Below are 21,548 nucleotides of genomic sequence, written 5' to 3' on the forward strand. Positions count from 1 at the left end.
GTCCTATTTCCACTCTTTTTTTGTTTTTTAATCGTATTAAAATAGTGCTCCAATATATGGATAGTGGTAAATAAAAAACATTTTGAATAAACAAGACATTTCATTTCCCTGCAAAAAATAAATGAATAATTTCTATTTTCCTAACTTTACGTATATATTACCCCTTAAGAAACTTTTCATTTTCTAGATTCCGATGACATTATGGTTACAATAATGTACATCATAAGTTACATCATCAAAAAGGATTATAAAAATTGCATTAAATTCACTCTCACAATAAGAAAATTATGTTTTACATTTTATGAATAAGTTCTTGCACCTTTAAATGCCTAGAAGAAAAATTATACAAAAGTTATGCGTTTATACTGCTGTTACATGAGAAGCTTAAGGATACGTATCAATGATCATCGAGCCAGAATATTTCGCGACGCAGTTGTATTATTCAAACAGGAAAACGACACAAAGGAACAACGCATATTATTAACACATTAACGACAGGGAATTTTTATTAAAACTTTCCTATATGACAGGTGATTTTAATGACGTTGAATTCCTCCAACATGTGTATACTAAAAATGTGATACTTATTTTTGTAATAAATATTGAAATTTCCAGAAGTTATACAGTGCGGTGCATAACTATAGCACCACCCAAATTTATTACTGTATTCAATTTTTGAGTTGGAATGCAAGAAAATTAATTGTAAAAGTTTGAAAAGTTTGTTAAACAATTGAATTTTATATAAATATTACTGAAGTTACTTCTGCATAACGAATATTCGATCGAATAATTAGTTTCGACGTTAAAAGAAATACTGATTTTGTAACAGTTTTTTGAGATTTTTCCTTCAAAGTCCCACAATTTTATAATAAATAATTACTTTTAAAAAACCATACATGCAACTCGAGCTACTGTCTTATAGTTTAAGAAAATTGCATGATTTCTTGTTTCACATCTTACAGTAAAAAATTACACATCCGCCCGTTTCTAACAAGGTTTTGGAGGCCTCTAACACTGGTTCCTATTATGCCTATAATAATTGACATTTTCATGCGAAATTTATACAAGTAATTCAAGAAACGTACTTTCGAAAAGATTAAATATTTATCAGAAAAAGTCTCATAGTTACGGCCAAAAAATTCTCGAAAATTGCCTTTATTCTCGATCGTCACAGATTCCTCCCTGAAGGGAGAATTTCAAAGGTTCGATACGTTGACGATTCGACGTGCGGGCGTCTATCGAGTAAGAAGTTTTTCGTTACAGAGCGGCTTTATAAACTCCCAGCCATCGCCAAGGAACTGTCGCAATTACCGGTCGGACCGAGTCCAGTCGTGAACAAGACGGAATTAAAAATCCTGCAGCTCGAGGTTCCGGTGTCCCCCGGAAAAGAAGGCGTAAAATGTCCGGGGGAGGAAGACAGAAGAAAGGGAGACTTAAAAATCCCAGGATCCAGGCTCCACTTATCCGGGGAGCGTGAGCGGCGTAAATTGTCAGTCGGGGACAATTCGACGAAATCACCGATCGGGCAGAGCTCCTTATTTCGGCTGGAACGGTGGCCGAATGGTTCACGAAGGGAAGAAATTAAAGGCTCGCGTTGGTCAACGACGGAGTCCTTCTCTTCTCCCGGACGACAGAGGCAGCCAACTTTCTTCTCGGTTCTTCCTCCTTCCCTATCCGACGAAATCCCAATAATCCACGATGAGACACAGATTGAGTCTCCCCGGAGACGGTGGAAAAAAAAAGCGGAAGAAGCGAGACTGGATAAGAGGCCTCCAAGGGGGGGAGCGTGGGAGGACGGAACCAGGAGAAGAAAATTGGAATCCTTCCGGAACGGAGGATGATAAAATTGCCGACGGCCAGGTGTTACCGTAATCCGGATCTAGACGAGCCGTGGTCCGAGGAGAGCCACCGTGCACATACACCTGCGTCACTTTGTGCCCAAAGCTATATACGTTTTCTTGTCCCCTTGCGTCGTTCGCGATCCTTTCTGGCGGCGGGGATTAGAATCGTCTCGGTTTCCACGGGAAAAGGGCACCCGGTGAAACGAGGACGATACTTTCCAGGGAGGAGGAGGGGTTCCTTCGGTAGGTAACCCGTCCTGAAGCTTCTCGTGGTCGCAGACTTTAAATGGATTCGGACTGCTTAAGTCTCGGGGGCCACTGGTTCAAACCAAGGAGCGTCTCACTAAAGAAGTTCCACATAATTAAGGGGTAAGACCACTGTAAAAACCTGAAATACAGCGTTTCTTTGCGATTTTGTTTTTTGGATGGATGGAAAAGTAAGAGGATAATAATATTCAAGAATGTTATTAACCATGTCGTTAAGTGTTAAAAAGAAAATAGTTGTTCAAAAATAGTTCAAAATGACGACGCTGGATCCATTCTCTTAATCTACATGAATATGGCTAGTTAATCTGTTAGTAGTATAGCTAGTAGCTCCGTTCAAATACGAACAAAACATGAAGTCTGTTGTTCGTTTGTAATATATGTATTATCGTTGCTGACGTTAAACAGATCGAAGCCACAGGAAACGATACGGTAGCTGTAAGGATTGAAATTGTACAGCGCACCGACGGAGGATCAAGTACGGAGGCCTCTCCAGCAATGAAAAATCTCCGAGGTTGCGTTGATTAGTAGCAGGAGGAATATTCCAGGTCGTATCATTCGAGGTATCTTCGGAGTTCGCGTAATCGAAGAGCACCCGTGTTCCTTTATCCGCGTTTCGGTTACCAAAGTTCACGGCGACGCTTGGCTACCTTTCTCACGCGCAGCTGGATCCCCGAAGAATTAATTCAGAAAACTTTCGAGTAGTTCTCGATAAAAGTCCTTCCTCGAAAAAAAAAAATGAAAAGTTCGCTTATCATTCTGCAACTCGGGCAACGCTACGATATTTTTTCATTGACCTGCTCCGACCTACATTCCCGCGCTGGGTTTCGCGATCGTTCCAAGATTCTTCGGGCATCGACAACGGAGGGAACCGAACGAAAAAGATGAGAGTCGCGACGATCCTCCGCTCGGAATTCGGATCTATGGCGTCGCCTTCCATGCTCGACACCAGAGGGGTCATGCTCTCACAAGCGCTCGACCAACCCCTCTCTTACTATACAGACTATTCCACCACTCCTGGGAAAAAAATTTTAATGGGAGATTCTAGAGGCCAAAATAAGACAAAAATCAAGTATACTAATTTGTTAATGAAGGCTTCGTTAAAAAGTTATTAACGTTTAAAGTTCTGCTCGTACTGAATTTTTTTCTCGAAAATGTGCAGGATTTCGGGGGTATGTCTATTCACCAAAAACGATTGTGATTGACCCCTGCAAACGAAAATAATTTTTTCAGAATGATTTAAAACTTTTCAATTTTCAGGGTATCAGACAGTTATGGTCAGACATTATATTTTCAGTAATGAATTTTTTTCTCGAAAATGCATAGGAATTCAGGGGTATGTCTATTCACCAAAAATGCTTTTAATTGACTCCTGCAACTGAAAACAATTTTTTTAGAATGATTTTAAATTTTTTAATTTTGTCGAAAAATTTCACACTTTCTCGAATTTTTTTCTCGAAACTGGCTAGGATTTCGAGGGTATGTCTATTGACCAAAAATGATTGTAATTGACCCCCGTAACCGAAAATAATTTTATCAGAACGATTCGAAATTTTTTTTTTTCGCCAATAAATTTAGGCACATACCCCTGTCAATTTTTCTTAAAAGATCGTTTTTCATTTTTAGTAATTTTAATTGGCGCTCTACAAAAAAGTTGTCTAATACTTTTTTGTAGGTACCCATGAGCTCTACTTCAGAAAAAAGTTTCATTGAAATATATTCCCTATTGTAGGAGTTATGGCAGTTTGAAAATTGAACCATTTTTATGTGGTTTTTCTCATTTTGCGGAGTCACGGATCAACTTTTCGAATATTTTTGGAATTTCTACATATTCTCCATTAAAATACGCGTAGTTTGCTTTTTTAAACATTAAAATCGTCCAATCCGTTCAGGAGTTATGACATTTTAAAGATTCGCAAGAAATTTCAGGGTAGCATTTTTGGCCAGAAATTATATTTTCGGTAAGGAATTTTTTTCTCGAAAATGCGTAGGAATTCAGGGGTATGTCTATTCACCAAAAATGCTTGTAATTGACTCCTGCAACTGAAAAAAATTTTTTTAGAATGATCTTAAATTTTTTAATTTTGTCGAAAAATTTCACACTTTCTCGAATTTTTTTCTCGAAACTGGCTAGGATTTCGAGGGTATGTCTATTGACCAAAAATGATTGTAATTGACCCCCGTAACCGAAAATAATTTTATCAGAACGATTCGAAATTTTTTTTTTTCGCCAATAAATTTAGGCACATACCCCCTTGTCGATTTTTCTTAAAAATTCGTTTTTCATTTTTAATAAATTTATTTGACGCCCTACAGAAAAGTTGTCTAATACTTCTTTGTAGGTACCCATGAGCTCTGTTTCAGAAAAAAGTTTCATTGAAATATATTCACTATTGTAGGAGTTATGGCTGTTTGAAAATTGGACCATTTTTATGTAGTTTTTCTCATTTTGCGGAGTCAAGGATCAACTTTTCGAATATTTTTGCAATTTCTACATATTCTACACTAAAATACGCGTAGTTTGCTTTTTTAAACATTAAAATCGTCCAATCCGTTCAGGAGTTATGACATTTTAAAGATTCGCATGAAATTTCAGGGTAGCATTTCTGGCCAGAAATTATATTTTCGGTAAGGAATTTTTTTCTTGAAAATGCGTAGGAATTCGGGGGTATGTCTATTCACCAAAAATGCTTGTAATTGACCCCTGCAACTAAAAATAATTTTTTTAGAACGATTTTAAATTTTCTATTTTTATCGAAAAATTTCACATCTACTCGAATTTTTTTCTCGAAACTGGCTAGGATTTCGGGGGTATGTCTATTGACCAAAAATGATTGTAATCAACCCCCGCAACCATAAATAATTTTTTCAGAATGATTTGAAATTCTTTAATTTATTTTTTTAATAACTTTTTAACGAAGCCTCAGTCAAGAAATTGATATTCTTGATTTTCGTCTTATTTTGGCGTCTAGAATCTCCCATTAAAATTTCCGCCAGGGTTACCCGTACACCCTGTATATACTCTCCTCGACCAACTTATCAATACCCAATCGTCTAAGGCAGGACCTGCTAAAAAGTCTTACTGATGAGTCCACTAGCAGGCCCGGACGAAACGCGACCCTCTCCTTTCCTTTTCTACCCTCCTACGAATTTTCTTCGAGTTCCTGCCTGCAGCAGAGCAGCGCCACAGATCGTTATCGGAACGAACTGGTACCGGGCGTAGAACTTTACTTCCAAGGGAACGTAGGTATTACTCTGCTGGCCCATAAATCCTGACCTTCCCGAGACACAGAGAGGGGTATCTGCGAGAGGGGACGGGGGGACGATACGCGCGTCGATTTAAAAAGACGCGATCTCACTCGGCCCGCTAACGGGCCGCGATTATTCCCGTCCAGCTGCGAAGGACAGCGGGAGTACCGCTCGTAATTTGTTTCGAGATCGTATCTCGAACGTGGCCCCACACCGATCCCGGGCAGAACAGATCCGCGGAACGAGGAACGGGACACATTCTGAGCGTGGGTTTCGTATCACGTGGCAAAGACAAAAAAGGGAGGCTCCGAATTCGTCTCAATCTGTCCACCGTTTGCGATCTGGACGATCAGAATTGACAAACTTCAAGAAGAACAGAAGACTACGACTGTGTACTTGAAAAATGGTTTCTGGGATCTCCTCTTCTACTAACCCAACAATCAAGTGGCTTTTATTAATTCTCGTGAAAAAAGGAAAAGAACCTTTCCCTAGCACGATGCAAAGAAACGTAATTTTTTGACACACGATCGTATGTGTCTCCTTATCCATTCGATTGAAAATAATCTTATGGCAAAACGTAGCACACCAACATTCGGTTTTAGTTTCCATACATAGGGAAAAGCCACGAATTATGACTCACTCCCTATGTTATATGCGATGTTTAATAATAAATTGAACGATAGTATCGAAGATCACACGTAATGTTATTATTTTACACTAAAGGAATTATAATTTCACCGAAAGATATCGATTAATAAATTTTGAAAAAGACGATACAAGTATTAATTCGACTCTAAGCTTCAATTCAAATACGACACGTGTTCTAGATTCCCAATCACGCTAAAATTTGGTATAAATAATTTCTTCGTCAAGCGTCGCAATCCATGGGGGTGCGTCAAATAGAACTAAAAAAGAAATTTTGATCCCCGTAGCTAAGGACCACCTTAGTTAGCATTGTATCGTAAGATCGAGTCAGGGCAACATCCCTCCCCAAGCACGACGAAAATGGCGAGTACCATCTTGTATTCGAACGACGGAATTCCAAACAAAATCGTCCACGGAGGACCCGTGGATTCAGCATGCGTGGCTTTTTCGCGAGTCCTGCGAGCGAGCCAGCGGGATCAGGTCCACGGTCCTGTATCGTATATCGCACATATCGCATCGAAGGATCGGTGTAAGCCGGTAGCAGTCAGTTCTCTCCCCAACACCACCGAAGTGGAGGCAGCAGCAGCAGCCACAGCACCGCCACACTCGATGCACACAATTAATATCGAGCCGTATCTCTGATCTCTCATTATTACCTGGTGGCTGGCTGTGTGTGAGGGTGTAGTAGGTTCCCGCAGGAACGTGGATGCTGGACGCGAACCGGTGGCTGTGTTGGTATCGGCTACCGTACACCCCGGGACACCAGAGTCGGCCATGCATCACCCTAACGAGCCGGGCATCGCGTGCCGATCTGTATTAAGGATTTATAATCCTCCGGACGCCGGAGAACTCCTAATGTCCTGGCTGAGCGGGAGATATTTGCCTATAGGCTCGTACCATCCGCGCTGTGTACGCTACCTCTCCCTCCTGCGGGACAGGGGCGACAAATAGGCACACCCACGACGATTTTTTTGCTCCCTTTTATTCGTAATTTTTCGTACCACTCCGTTGAACAGGTACTGGTATGCAGGGAGATACTTACACGAGCTGAGGATGTTAACATGGTTGATTTTTAAATTTCGATTTGGACAAAACAGTTGATTGCATTTCTCGATGGTTTATGTTTGAATCCAAAAGAACAAGAAAATTGGTTGAGCCAAATTAAAATGATTTTAAAATCAATGATGTTGAAATCCCCAGCTCGTGTAAGTAGCTTTAGTACTTAGTAGTAAGTAGTAGATGTTTTGAGGTGCCTCGAATCTAAAAGAAGAAGAAATTAGTTGAGCCAAATTAAAATGATTTTAAAATCAATGATGTTGAAATCCCCAGCTCGTGTAAGTAGCTTTAGTACTTAGTAGTAAGTAGTAAATATTTTGAGGTGTCTCGTACTTGTACCCCGTAAAACTGATTAGAAAATTCTGTGTCGTGGATACAAGTATAAGTATGAATTAGGCCTCTGTTTTGGATCATATCTCAAAAATGGTTTATATATAAAAATTATGGTTTATGTATAAAATCATGAAGTTTGATATTTTAACTTTTAGGACATTGATTAATAGAGAGTATTTACACGAGCTGAGGATGTTAACATGGTTGATTTTTAAATTTCGATTTGGACAAAACAGTTGATTGCATTTCTCGATGGTTTATGTTTGAATCCAAAAGAACAAGAAAATTGGTTGAGCCAAATTAAAATGATTTTAAAATCAATGATGTTGAAATCCCCAGCTCGTGTAAGTAGCTTTAGTACTTAGTAGTAAGTAGTAGATGTTTTGAGGTGCCTCGAATCTAAAAGAAGAAGAAATTAGTTGAGCCAAATTAAAATGATTTTAAAATCAATGATGTTGAAATCCCCAGCTCGTGTAAGTAGCTTTAGTACTTAGTAGTAAGTAGTAAATATTTTGAGGTGTCTCGTACTTGTACCCCGTAAAACTGATTAGAAAATTCTGTGTCGTGGATACAAGTATAAGTATGAATTAGGCCTCTGTTTTGGATCATATCTCAAAAATGGTTTATATATAAAAATTATGGTTTATGTATAAAATCATGAAGTTTGATATTTTAACTTTTAAGACATTGATTAATAGAGAGTATTTACACGAGCTGAGGATGTTAACATGGTTGATTTTTAAATTACAATTTGGCCCAGACAGTTGATTGCATTTCTCGATGGTTTAAGTTCGAGCCCAAAAGTTCAAGAAAATTGGTTGAGCCAAATTAAAATGATTTTAAAATCAATGATGTTGAAACCCCCAGCTCGTGTAAGTAGCTTTAATACTTAGTGGTAAGTAGTAGAAGTTTTAATGTGCCTCGAACCCAAAAGTTCAAGAAAACTGTTTAAAAAATTCTCTGTGTTGCGGATACAATTATAATATAATTTTATGTCAATAAAATATTTTCCTTTGCAGTGGTTAAACGTCCTAACATCTACCGGTATAAAGCCCAGTCCCGACAATCACTGTTCCCATCGAAATAGTCCCCATTGGATATTATTCAAAACATTTCTGGAATTCACTTTATGGTATGTTGTTCGATTCGCTAAGCAATTCTTGATTTATTATCTCTTTATCGATAGAGATATAGTCGTTTGGAGTCATATTAGACGAATACGATGGCTGTGGTAGTAGCATTGTACTATTTTTAGTCACAAATTCACGAATAAAAAATGACGAGTGGTGCATTAACATGATTCGATCTTCAGACCGTCTTTTACGAATCACTTTATACAATACAGCAGATGTATATAAAACCACACTAATTAAGAAGAATTATCGATAGAACGAACGTTTCATCGAACTTGGCGTGCTCCTTTTAGTCTAAAATTGATGTTATAAACCTTCATTTACTGTTATAAAGTTCATATGCATCCAACTGACAGAAAATCCAGCCTAAACTTGAAAAATCAATAGCGACAATTAAGGGGGACTTCTAATAACCCATGTAAAAAAACTCGATTTTTTTTTTGGCACCTTTTTAAAGTTTGAAACTTTGTAAGTATGTCTAGAAATCCAATTTGACGGAATTCGTAATGGAACGAAGTTACAACCATTTGAAGGGTACCAGAAACCAGAAACCCTAAACACATTTTTCTCGAAACTATATTTTCGAAACTGACACGATATCACAAGTTCTAATTGACTTGAAATTTATAATAAATCTTTGAGAGACGCGTCTTCACGGCCAGAACTACGAATATTAAGATCTGATGTGTTATTCTATGTTTTTTTAAATCTCAAAATCGAAGAATCGATACTTCAAATTTAAAGTGTTACCAATGTTTAAAAAATTGAGATATTGAATTTCTTTTAGTAGAATACATTACAATTAATTCGTTTAAGAGAGCAGAACAGTTTCCATAATGTCAGCCATCCGGACCTATTTTTCTAAACAACCTACACATATAATTATAGAACTTCTACATTCGTTACTATTTTGTATCAAAAAAATTTCTGTGTAGAAAGATGAATAATAAAGTGAACGAAATCCCCGTATTCAAAAGGGTTCATGGTTTTCTGGTAAAAAAAATTGCCAAGAGAATTTTTCTAGAAATATCTATTTTCTTAGAAAACGCACATTGAAGAGATACATTAGGAATTTTTGAGAAAAGCTACGTTTTTAAAACGGTTAGAGACGCAAAAAATGTAACTTCATGTAACTTTCAAAAAATATATTTCTAAGGACCTCTAGCGATTCAACAAACTTCTATTTAGGTTTCACTCTTTTATCTATTTCTTAAAAACATATGCACAGAACATCCGCAGTCTAGTTATAACTTATAACTTCTAACAAAAATCGCCAAGGAACGCTCATTTTCTTCATCTATTTTCCTAGAAGACCCCCTTAAGAGATCTTGATCCTCCCTGTTGTAGCTATCAATCCCAGCGTAGGCAACGATTCCGGCCGATTTATAACGGAACGATTTACCAGCGCCGGAGATCCAGTTAGACCGCTTCTGGGGTCTCCGGAATCTCCCTGGTCGGGATCCCGGAATGCCAAGCCGGCTGGTCGGAGCGCGTCGCGCGAGCAGGTACAGTGTCCCCGGCTAAACACATATTAATTAGACCCTAAGCCAGCAGGAAGACATAACTCGCTGAGGGATGTGTCGAGGCCGACGTGGTCGCGGCGCAGTTTCCGAGTGTCGTGTTACCGATCTCTTCTCTCTCGGCGGCGGTGGTTCCCCCGGGTGCCCCACTCGGTCCCGCGGGCCTTCTCCCTCCGCGATTGGGGGACCTTGTGGGGCAGGGAGGACCCGCGGGTGGCCGCAACCCGGCCGCAGGATCGCAGGCACCGTACGTGGGCTCGGAACGAAACCGAGCACGACGCTACCGGCGCATTAATAACACTGGTAGCCGGTCATATGTTAAACGTCCACCCTGTTATGCGCGCCGCCGCTGCCACCGTCGGTGGGTCAGATCCTCGGGAGGGGCAGGAAAAAGGCGAAAGGGGTGGGAGCAGGATGCCGTGCAGGTACGTTTTACCTACAGCGACGTGCTCCTACGTGCAACGTGGCCGCAGCAAGGATCAACTTCTGTCTACCTGGACCTCTCTTCCGCTTCGGTTAGAGGGTCTCCTTTTTCCGTTCCTCTTTTCGATGCTCGTCTCGTTTAAAGGGGTGACAGCCTTCTTCGAGGGGGGACCATCGTTGACAAAATTGAACGTTGGACACCGGGGGCCCTCCAATTATTATTGTTTGTGTGTTTTCCACTTGTTTTCACTTTCGCGATTTGTTACTCGATAGAACAGGGGGAAAGTATTGTTATTGGTTGCTTGGATTTTTAGATGATTTATTTTGGGACCAAAAGTACATGAAACAAAGAGGTCACAATATTTTGTATCTGTGGATGTGTGTTGGCCTCTGTTTTGGTTTATATCCATTAAACTCTTGCTATCGATAAAAATCTTTCCCATTGAGTCGTTTACATTTCTGAATGTTTTAGGGTGTTGCATTCTCTATTTTGGGGTGTATGTTTATTATATAAACATTATATAGATATGTTATCCTGTATTTCGATTTATATCTCTGATTTGGTTTATTAAAAAATCATTAAATCATTATGAAAGTGTAAAAGCATGAATATATGAATATCAAGATTAAAAAACGAATGTTGTTATTGAATTCTAACCTGATGTAAATATTAGGAAAACTGTAGGAGGATACAGGATATGGTAGCATGTTTACTATGCATTTTAGAAGTTACGTAGTATATCGGAAGGAAGGAAGTTATAATAGTATGCGAGTTCCCGAAGGTTTATGTGTGAAAGTTCCGGTGACGCGATAAAACGAGAAAATAAAGTGCTGTCCTCGCTAGACAGTGCAATTGAGGAAGGCCAAAGATGCAAAGAATAAACAAAAATGCTTATACTCGTTGAATTGTTAATTACAATCGACCAGTCTGAAATTAGATACTTAAAAGTATTAAGCAATCTAAAAATAAATTCCCCCGTCATTATTATTTAAATTTTAGTAAAACAAATTAATTGCTGTGAATGTATACCTTTTTCGTGGTCCATCTTTACAGAATTTGGATAAACTCAAAATGTCATTGTATTTTTCCTCACTGATAAGCAAAACGAATAAATACAAAAATACCTGTATCACTGGTAATACATTATTCAATGATTAAATCACTATCAGGGACCATTATTTACTATTTTACGATATAAATAAAAAATTAAAAGATTAATAGCCAGAAACATGAGTGTGTCTCCAAAACTTGCAATAATACTGGGAGCATAATTAAGTAATTAGCTTCACGTAGAACGAATTTATATCTTCTATTCTAACAAAAAATATGCCATATTTTTATGGATGTTACACTATACGCCAACTATGATTACATCGTCGAACAGGATTAAAAAACTCAACTACAACTTAATAAAAGATAACGCAAAATTGATTAAAAAACTATTTTCGTACTTTAAGGTTCCTAAAAGACTAGTACAATAGAATTTTTAATTCTCCACCGAAAAAAATTAAAAGCAAACTTTAATTTTAACACTGTTACACGAGATTTTCATTTAATTTCCCATCGATACCCAAATATTAACCCTTTGCACTCCACTGGCGCCGCTACGGCGACAAACATAATAAGTACTATATGTAGACCGATTGAAGTTCCTATTATGATGACACAAACTGAATTTAGAAAATATATAAATAAAATTTAACTTATAGGTATTCATATACATGTTTGTGGAAAGAAGAATATTTTTATATTTTTAGAAATCACGTCACAAAATTTAATTTCGTATTGCTAATCGTTATTAATAAATACTCTCGGAATGCAAAGGGTTAATAGCTCCTTTCGACCAAGCAACGTTACTAGCAAAGTTCACGATCGAACAACGAACAAATCCACGCTTTCTGTTTCAGGTACCGATACCCGGAAGAGGTGCGTAGATTAGCGACCAGCCAGTACTGTCTAGGATCCCCGTTGTCCTGAGACACGGAGACGGACGGGGACCCGTCCAACGATTGGCCGTATTCCTCGGGATACGCGCGGACACAAATCATCGAACGCAAACAGAACACAGAATAAATCACGCGACGCAACAAATCGTTCCGTCGAATCGATCGGGTCAAACGCTGAGAGCGTCCGGTGTACGTCGCTTGTATTAGTCAGCGACGCTCGCGCCGTCCATTTTGCCGGCGGCGCGCGGTTATTGTCGTTATCATTTACGATCCGTCCGACGAACGAGATCGACGAACGATTATCATTACCGGAGATCCACGATTATCATTATCAACGGCTCGCCGAACGGTAGCCGACGTTTGAATAATTCATGGCGCCGATCGCGAGTCGCCTGCGCGTGTTTTCTCTTCCTTTTCCTTCGTCCTTTTCACGGCGTGTCTCAAACCGCGAACGAGAGACAGCGCTTACGAACAGCACGAAACTTTTAAATATTAACCCTTTGCACTGTGAAGTCACCTCCGGCGTGACAAAACCATTTCCCCCCTAAAACTCTTAAGGCGCCTCTGGCGTGACGCTTCATATGAGCCGTTTATGTTGAAAGTGGCATGTTTTTTTTGTATGATCTTTCCATTCTGAAGCAACTTGTTACTAATATACGAAGGTCGTTCAATAAGTTCTTAGAAAAAGATAGAGAAACGAATTATTTTAGCTAGATTTTTTTTTATTTTTCAACATAATCTCCTTTTAACTCTATGCACTTTTCCAAACGTTTCTCGAACTGTTTTAGACTATCTAAAAAGTAAGATTTCGGAAGATCCTCAAAATAGGTACCTGTTGAAACCATGTGGAGGATATAACTGAAATTTTGGCAGTTGTCAAAGTCATGATGCTTACTAAAAACAAACCATTTTCGATGCTACGAGTGCCAGGTCTTGGATTTTCTAAGGGCTTATTGAATATAGTTAATAAAACAAATTAGTGGGAAGCAATTTTATTTAAAAAATGCTTTGAAATTATGTGTATGTACATAAAAGCTTTGTATTATACACTTATCAGCATAATAATATTAGTATTCCTCATCAAGTATTCAAATGCAATCGCACTGAATTGCGTATAAAACTTATGAACATCTCAGTTTGATAAAATCAGTTATATGTGCATGCACGATTCAATTATTGTTAGCATTGCCTAGTATGTCCAAATCGAAAAATAAAAGGTGGAATAACAGTCTACTTTCGTGAAACTTGCGACAGGAAGCCATTTCTACATATAGAAGATTGTTTTAAAAGGTACCATACTTTAAAAAAATATAAACAACAAGAAACTAAATATTCGTATTTTGATATTATACATTTTTTCTGAACAATCGTTTTGTTAACATAACTTTAAATAACTGCAAGCGATTACTTCATACCTAATATGTGGTATCAAAACCACAAAAATTAAAGTTGGCTGAGAACAAACTAGGAAAACAATTAGAGTGCAAAGGGTTAAGTGTATAACTTTGCTTCCGCCGTTTCTCCCCCGAAATCTCTCGGTTTCAACTCGTATGGGAACCAATTTTCTTGCTTCTGAATCATTCCCGTGGCTTTGAGGCGTCTTAAAATGGCTTGTGACTCTTTTTGAGTTTAACACTTCATGCCTCAAATTCTGCATCTTCGAAAACCTTCCATCGTGATGCATTATTGAAACCACTCACGACGCGTTCTTTCAAAAATAGCAGCCTCTCCATAAGTATTTGAGAACAGTCGATGAGCCTTAGCCGCAGATTTCTTCATATTGAAGCAGAAGATTAAAACCTCCCGCGAATTACGAGAATTTGGCTCGTAAACTGACATTTTCAATCGAGAATAACTTTACGATGCAGACACAAATCGACTAATGTTTCTATGGGGGTATGTTGACAAATGCCCAAGTTAATGACATTTATGATCTATTTATTTCGACCACCATGAGCTAAAGCCAGTTACAAGAAAATGACGGAAGCGAGGTTGTACACCTAATACGTACGCGTCGTTGGGAATCGCGATATACGTTTCGATCGCGAAGATCGCGACTATTATGACGGCGATGCAAGTGAAAATCGGATGTCGAGGAAAGCTAGCAACTTCGAGTCCAAATTACGATTCAGGGGAAACAGTATCGTCGCGACTCGAGGGACAGGGATCGAAAGATACGTGAGAAAAGGGGTGGACCTCGAAGCGTATTTAACATTCAGGAAGAAACGAAAAGAGTCGAGAGAATCGCCGAAGACACCTGACAGCCCACGAGACACGCCTGTCCTCCGCGGTGCCTTCTTCGTTCTTTCTGCCGTTTTTTCTCGTTAATTATTCCTAAGCGTACGCGTATGCCATCGGAATATACGCGATCGTAGATAGACGGTCCGCGTCTCGAGACGCAACGTGACGCGCCCGTTCAACGAACAGGTACGCTGGTAATCGCGGAGAAAAATTGCGATTTGGCGTGTACTCCGATCATCGCTGGATAAATAAAGAGTTATGGTGAATACGCGATGTGTTGATTCATTGGTTCCGATCCCTCCTGTACCTGAAATCCGACAAGTCTGTAATTAACTAGCTATTCGGAAGAAGGGCCGTTGAAAACCCTGTTTCGAGATATTACAGTTTGAAACCTTTCTTTACTTGCAAAGTTGGGATCTTAATAATGAGCCTGTAAGAAAGGATATTGCAAAAATTTTATTTTTATTGTGGAACTAAACGATGCAAAAGGAATGATTATTTTGCTTCCAGTAAAAAATTATTTTAGTAATGTAAATTTGCAAATTTTCATATTAATACTTGTCTAAATATGCTTCTCGTCTTTACACGCCTATTGATTCATTGAATTATTTAATAAAATGAGACTATATCATACAATGTAATACATTAACACGTTATAATAGACCCATCGCTGAATTTGACTGAGTTTATTGCAAAAATTTTATTTTTATTATAGAAAAAAATGATGCAAAAGGAATGATTATTCTGCTTCTAATAAAAAATAACAGAAATCGAAAAAAACAATTTTAATAATGTAAATTTGTGAATTTCCATACTAATACTTGTCTAAATATGCTTCTCGTCTTTACACGCCTATTGATTCATTGAATTATTTAATAAAATGAGACTATATCATACAATGTAATACATTAACACGTTCTATTATTAGAAGCATCGCTGAATTTGACAGTGTTTAACAAAAGAGATTCAACTTTTACTTTTTAAACGCCACGAAGTTCTATCCGATGAAAATCGATTTATTTTACTTTCACTTGGCCAAATTATTCTTGCCATTGGTCGTGTTGACGTACGAAAAAGTTTTTTAATTTATTTTCGTCCCCATTTACGTTTATAAACATTATAGAAAATGCACCTTGGAGAATACAAGCATTCGCGAAAGGATGAATCGAAATACTTTCCATTAATATTTGTTAAAAAGAATTTATAAACTAAATATGAGAAAGATTTTCATTTTTTATTGCATACGATTCATTTCGATTCGTGTTTAAAATACAAACGAAAGTAATGCCACCCTGGTGCCGCGCCACACCGAACGAGAAAATTTGTTCGTCTGCATCCAGCCTTATGATTATTTATGCTATGATTGTACATGTATCTTTAGATCAGCAGCGCCTAATAAGAGGATACGGAATTCGAAAGCATTGAAAATATCATTTATAAATAAGTAAAATTAAGGGTTTCACCCTTGCGCAACGCTTGACAACGACGTATGTAATTTCATAGCAACTCGTGCGACCTATCACACATTGAACATATATCATGACTAAATGTAGGTTTGTCAATTTAAATTTGAACGTAATAATAAAGATCATGGAAGAGCAGGGAAAAAAGAGGGAGGGTAGAACACATACATAGTTTTTCAATGTTTTTGGAATACGTAATATTAAACTTTACTGAAATTGAAACTGAAACTATTCTGAAATTGAGAAAGATAAAATTTGTTATTTAATGGAAAACAAATAAAATTTATCAGTTCGGGGGATTCCTGAAATTTTTAACTAACATTCAGAAGAATTCATAGAAATCTAAAGTAAATAGATATTCAAAGATAAGATTTGGAAATTTTCTTGATTGCATGGATATTTTTGTTACTATATAATAAAATCCAACCTTATAAGAAATAAAATTCTTCAACGATTCCTCATTCTACAACAATCGTCAGGCTTATTAGTGGATAAACAATTTAAAAATGTCAACGTTTTAACGAAAAGGAAAATGAATTTTTGGGAAAGCTATGTTTTTAAAACGGTTAGAGACACCAAAAATACCATAAGCCAAAACAGAATGTATCTTCATTCATTTTTATGCATCAGTGCAACTGTATCTTTTTACCACGTGAACTTCTACAATTTTTATGCATTATTCAATACAGTGTTTTAATTCATACCAAATAATAGTAAAATATTTGTGCCATAAATCTGATAGTTCAAGAGTTATAACTTAATGTACTTTAAATTGCCATAACTCTTGAACTATTAGGTTTGTGGCATAAGTATCGTAATACTATTTTGTAGAGCTTAAAAAACTAGAGCGAATAGTGCTATCGCAGTCATAGAGTTTCATTTTAAAACAAGATGCAGTTGCATCGGTGCATCTAAAAAATGCAATTGCACTTTTCAAAAGAATGGAATTTTTTCATTTTGATTACGCTATTCGGAGCAGTTTTCTAATCTCTACGAAAGAGTATGAATACCCTTATGCCCTACGCCTAATAGTTTAAGAGTTATACCACTTTAAAGTATACTACATTATTTCACTTAAAATTGCCATAACTCTTAATCTATTAGGTTTATGGTATAAGTATCGTAATACTATTTTGTAGAGCTTAAAAAACTAGAGCGAATAGTGCTATCGCAGTCATAGAGTTTCATTTTAAAACAAGATGCAGTTGCATCGGTGCATCTAAAAAATGCAATTGCAGTTTTCAAAAGAATGGAATTTTTTCATTTTGATTACGCTATTCGGAGCAACTTTTTAATCTATACGAAAGAGTATCAAGTCACTTATGTGCTATACCCAATAGTTTAAGAGTTAAAGCACTTTAAAGTATACTAAATTATTCCACTTTAAATTTCCATAACTCTTGAACTGTTAGGTTTATGGCATAAGTACCGTAATACTATTTTGTAGAGCTTAAAAAACTAGAGCGAATAATGCTATCGCAGTCATAGAGTTTCATTTTAAAACAAGATGCAGTTGCATCGGTGCATCTAAAAAATGCAATTGCACTTTTCAAAAGAATGAAATTTTTTCATTTTGATTACGCTATTCGGAGCAACTTTTTAATCTATACGAAAGAGTATCAAGTCACTTATGTGCTATACCCAATAGTTTAAGAGTTAAAGCACTTTAAAGTATACTAAATTATTCCACTTTAAATTTCCATAACTCTTGAACTGTTAGGTTTATGGCATAAGTACCGTAATACTATTTTGTAGAGCTTAAAAAACTAGAGCGAATAATGCTATCGCAGTCATAGAGTTTCATTTTAAAACAAGATGCAGTTGCATCGGTGCATCTAAAAAATGCAATTGCACTTTTCAAAAGAATGAAATTTTTTCATTTTGATTACGCTATTCGGAGCAACTTTTTAATCTATACGAAAGAGTATCAAGTCACTTATGTGCTATACCCAATAGTTTAAGAGTTAAAGCACTTTAAAGTATACTAAATTATTCCACTTTAAATTTCCATAACTCTTGAACTGTTAGGTTTATGGCATAAGTACCGTAATACTATTTTGTAGAGCTTGAAAAACTAGATCGAATAATGTTATCGCAGTCATAGAGTTTCGTTTTAAAACAAGATGCAGTTGCATCGGTGCAATTGCACTTTTCAAAAGAATAGAATTTGTTCATTTTGATTACGCTATTCGAACAAACTTTGTTTTCTCTACAAAAGAGTATCAAGACACTTATGCCCTATGCCTAATAGTTTCAGAGTTATGCCACTTTAAAGTTTGTTAAATTATTTCACTGCAAAGTATCACATAACTCTCGAACTATTAAATGAAACTCTTTTTCCTAAAATATCATTATATGTATAAAATATTGCTTTAAGTTATAGTACGAAACGAACATATGGGATGACTTAATATGTACATTTTATTTCTGGTTTTTAGTATAGCGAATAAAGTCACAGTAGAGCAGAAACTACACTCAAGTAAGGATAGTAATCCAGTAGACTCAAGCCCAGGCCTAAGATAATTCAGAGTGGTCTATCCGGTGTCGGAACTATCTTAGGCGCGAACGGGCCAGGAATAATTAATAGTCGCGGTCGGGTCGCGTTTTGGTGGAACGGTGGACATTCTTGGACCCCCCGAGCTCCTCGGATCCAAGAACATAAATAACGAAAGACGGAAACCGCGGTGGGTCCTCACGCACCAGGAGGAGTCCTTAAAATCCGACGTGCTCCTCCCTCGATTAATTGCAAGAGATCCCTCCCCGACACGATTAACCTCTCGCCATATTTTCTGGCGTTCCTGATACGCTGCATTCTGTTACTCTTTTTCTCTCCCGTCTTTCTTATGTAACAATTGCGCGCGAGTACTCAATTACGCAATTGTACCGCCGGGAGCTACGGTGAATCATACAATTATTGGCACACGCAGAAAGCGATAGGAATACAAGTAAAAAGAAATAATAAAAGATTATTTTACGCTTTTAATTTGAAAAACGTAACGTTTAGACCACGACAATGCTATCATCGATTATAGTTATATAAAAATAGATAGTATCCCGAAGTAGAACAGACAAAAGCTATGCTTCAACAAAAAGTCTTAAGTGTTGAAAATGTTGTATATACAATAACGATAAATTTCAATCAAAATATGACAACTGTCTAAAAAATATATACATAAAATACTTTGTAAATCGAATACTTTATTATGTATACACTATGCGGAATAAATGTTCTCTGTTTATGTTTCGTATTTAATTTACTCGTATTTTATTGCTCATTTATATTCTTTCGAATAACAATTTTTAAAGCTGAAAACATGAAATTTTATAATCAAAAAAATCATGTATCTAAGTGATAAAAAAGATGCTTATCGAGCAAAAACAGTGCTCGAATTTTTTGGAGTAAAAATGTCGTTTAAAAATCGGATCTACAACTTATAATTCAATTATTTATTTTGTACTATATGTAATTCTATTACAATATATTTACTATAAGCTCCATTCGACATCTTGACTGAAAAAATATCTCTTACCTTTACCAATTACCAATTATTGACTTCCGTTGGACCACCGAACCAAAGGAAAAATCACCATTTTGTATAAGACTATTCTACACCTTATTGGTCAAAATAAAAGAGCAGAATTAACTTAGGTTTTGCAAATGCATTTATAAAAATTCTTTCAAACACCTCCGAACAAATTCTACCATTTAAGATCTATAATAAGAGGATTAATTCCTCTGTTCTGGTCAAGAGCGTTTTTTTTTCTAGTAAATAAGTGACTTGACGGAAGCACAAAAGGGCAAAGCGGGGGAATAGATACTTTTCACTCGACATCGATAACATTATCGTACATCAAAACGTGGAAAGGAGTGCCGAAGAATTGCCGGAAGTTTCGTCGAATATACCGATCTCTCGGCGTTCTTCGTCGCTGAATGGAGGACGGAAGTCGGTAAATTTATGTTTGGAATTCGTTTTACATGCACGCGCGTCCATTCGGTTGTTCCGTATAGATAAGGACGAAACTCAAGGAGGGAAGCTGTCTCGCAAAAACACGAAACGCCTCTATTCCCTTACGATTTTCAGATCGAAACTTTTGCAAAAATTAACAAGCAAATTAAAAATCCACCATCCATTGACACGTTCGCCGCCGCAGTATTTTTGGACAAAATTATTCCCGTTGCAAATCTTCGCGAAGAAGCTACTTACACGTACATTACGAACAAATATTCGACTTTCTAATGCACACTGAGTTCTATTATTTAATTTCAGTGAGTTTTATTATTTAGTTCGTGTTTCAACGATTTCGAAAATTAGAAACGACTCTGTATCGATGATTCTCAACAGAAAACCGAGTAATATAATTCAACTAATTCCATCAACGTACTTTTATAAGAAGAAATTTGCACAAGAAAAAAATTAAATTCTCAATTATTTTGAGCTTTTATTTTCATGATTAATCTGATCTACGTGTTACGTGTTACGTGTTACGATCTTCGTTTCACATGTTTATTTTATATAGATAGAAACGAGAAAAAATAAATTATCCAAAGCTTATCTTCGTGTAATAAGACGAAATATAATAAGAAAATTTTTGAAAAGTTTTGCAACAACCTGTGACGATTTAACTGCAGTGCACTGAACGACGCCAGAAAATGAAAGAAACTCGGAGATCAAGTACGTTTAAAAAATTGTCCAATCGCGACGATTTGGCTGGAAATGAGTCGATGGGCGTCCGCGCGAGCGGAAAGTCCGTGTACCAACAGGCGGAAATAAATCGTCGGTGGTTAATAAGCTGACGCGTTGTCTTCCTGATTTATGTAGCCCGACGCCTCCTCTTCGGCCAGTAAATTGCTACACGCATATATGCGTGTAGGGACGGCGTAAACGCGTCCTGTAAGGACAACACGGCGGGGGACACGCGGTACGTGATCAGGACACCGGTATCCTGGAAGCTGTTACGCTGACACGATCCGGTTGCCTCGTAAATAACGGTAGATCGATATCTGGTGTACGAGTAACGGCCTCGTGACAGTTTTTGATTTAAGGAAACCCGATGCGCGCCAATTAACCGAATCGCGGATCGCGTTTATTTGCACGGCTTCATCTTTATCGTTTCCTGCGGTCTATTAAACGAATGATCGATCCGCGGACTTTTCGGCAGGAAAGATCTATGCACTGTTTTTCGGTGAATTTTCTGTCGCGTCTTTATCCCCGGTGACATAGTCATCGACGCTTGTTTTAAATGTTGATATCCGTGAAATAAAATTGTCGATACGATATCCGTAAGAAACTATATTTTTTTTAACGAAATTTATATAAACTGAAAGTACACTGCTGGCCAATATTATAAGTTCATTTTTGTCTCCTTCATTGCGATAAAACTATTGTTTTCTGCAGCATTACATACATCTCTCAATATCGTGTAGTTAATAAT

The 21,548-nt window shown here is 37.2% G+C and overlaps 1 protein-coding gene across 3 annotated transcripts in view; it reads left to right on the forward strand.

Annotated features, from left to right (window-relative positions):
* The window catches only part of Soxn (SRY-box transcription factor soxNeuro), a 322,610-nt gene that overhangs the window by 240,454 nt on the left and 60,608 nt on the right, over positions 1 to 21,548 (forward strand). For 2 of the 3 annotated variants that reach the window (XR_013080048.1, XM_076769619.1), the window contains one exon: positions 12,373 to 14,920. The exons of the other annotated variant lie outside the window; for it this stretch is intronic. Coding sequence is in view for 1 of the 2 variants with exons in the window: in XM_076769619.1 (XP_076625734.1) it covers positions 12,373 to 12,442 (70 nt within the window). In the remaining variant the exon portion in view is untranslated. Of the gene's footprint in view, positions 1 to 12,372; positions 14,921 to 21,548 lie in introns of those variants that run through there. 3 annotated transcript variants of the gene reach the window in all.

The sequence above is a fragment of the Colletes latitarsis genome, chromosome 7 (assembly GCF_051014445.1).
Source record: "Colletes latitarsis isolate SP2378_abdomen chromosome 7, iyColLati1, whole genome shotgun sequence".
In the NCBI taxonomy this organism is placed as follows: Eukaryota; Metazoa; Arthropoda; class Insecta; order Hymenoptera; family Colletidae; genus Colletes; species Colletes latitarsis.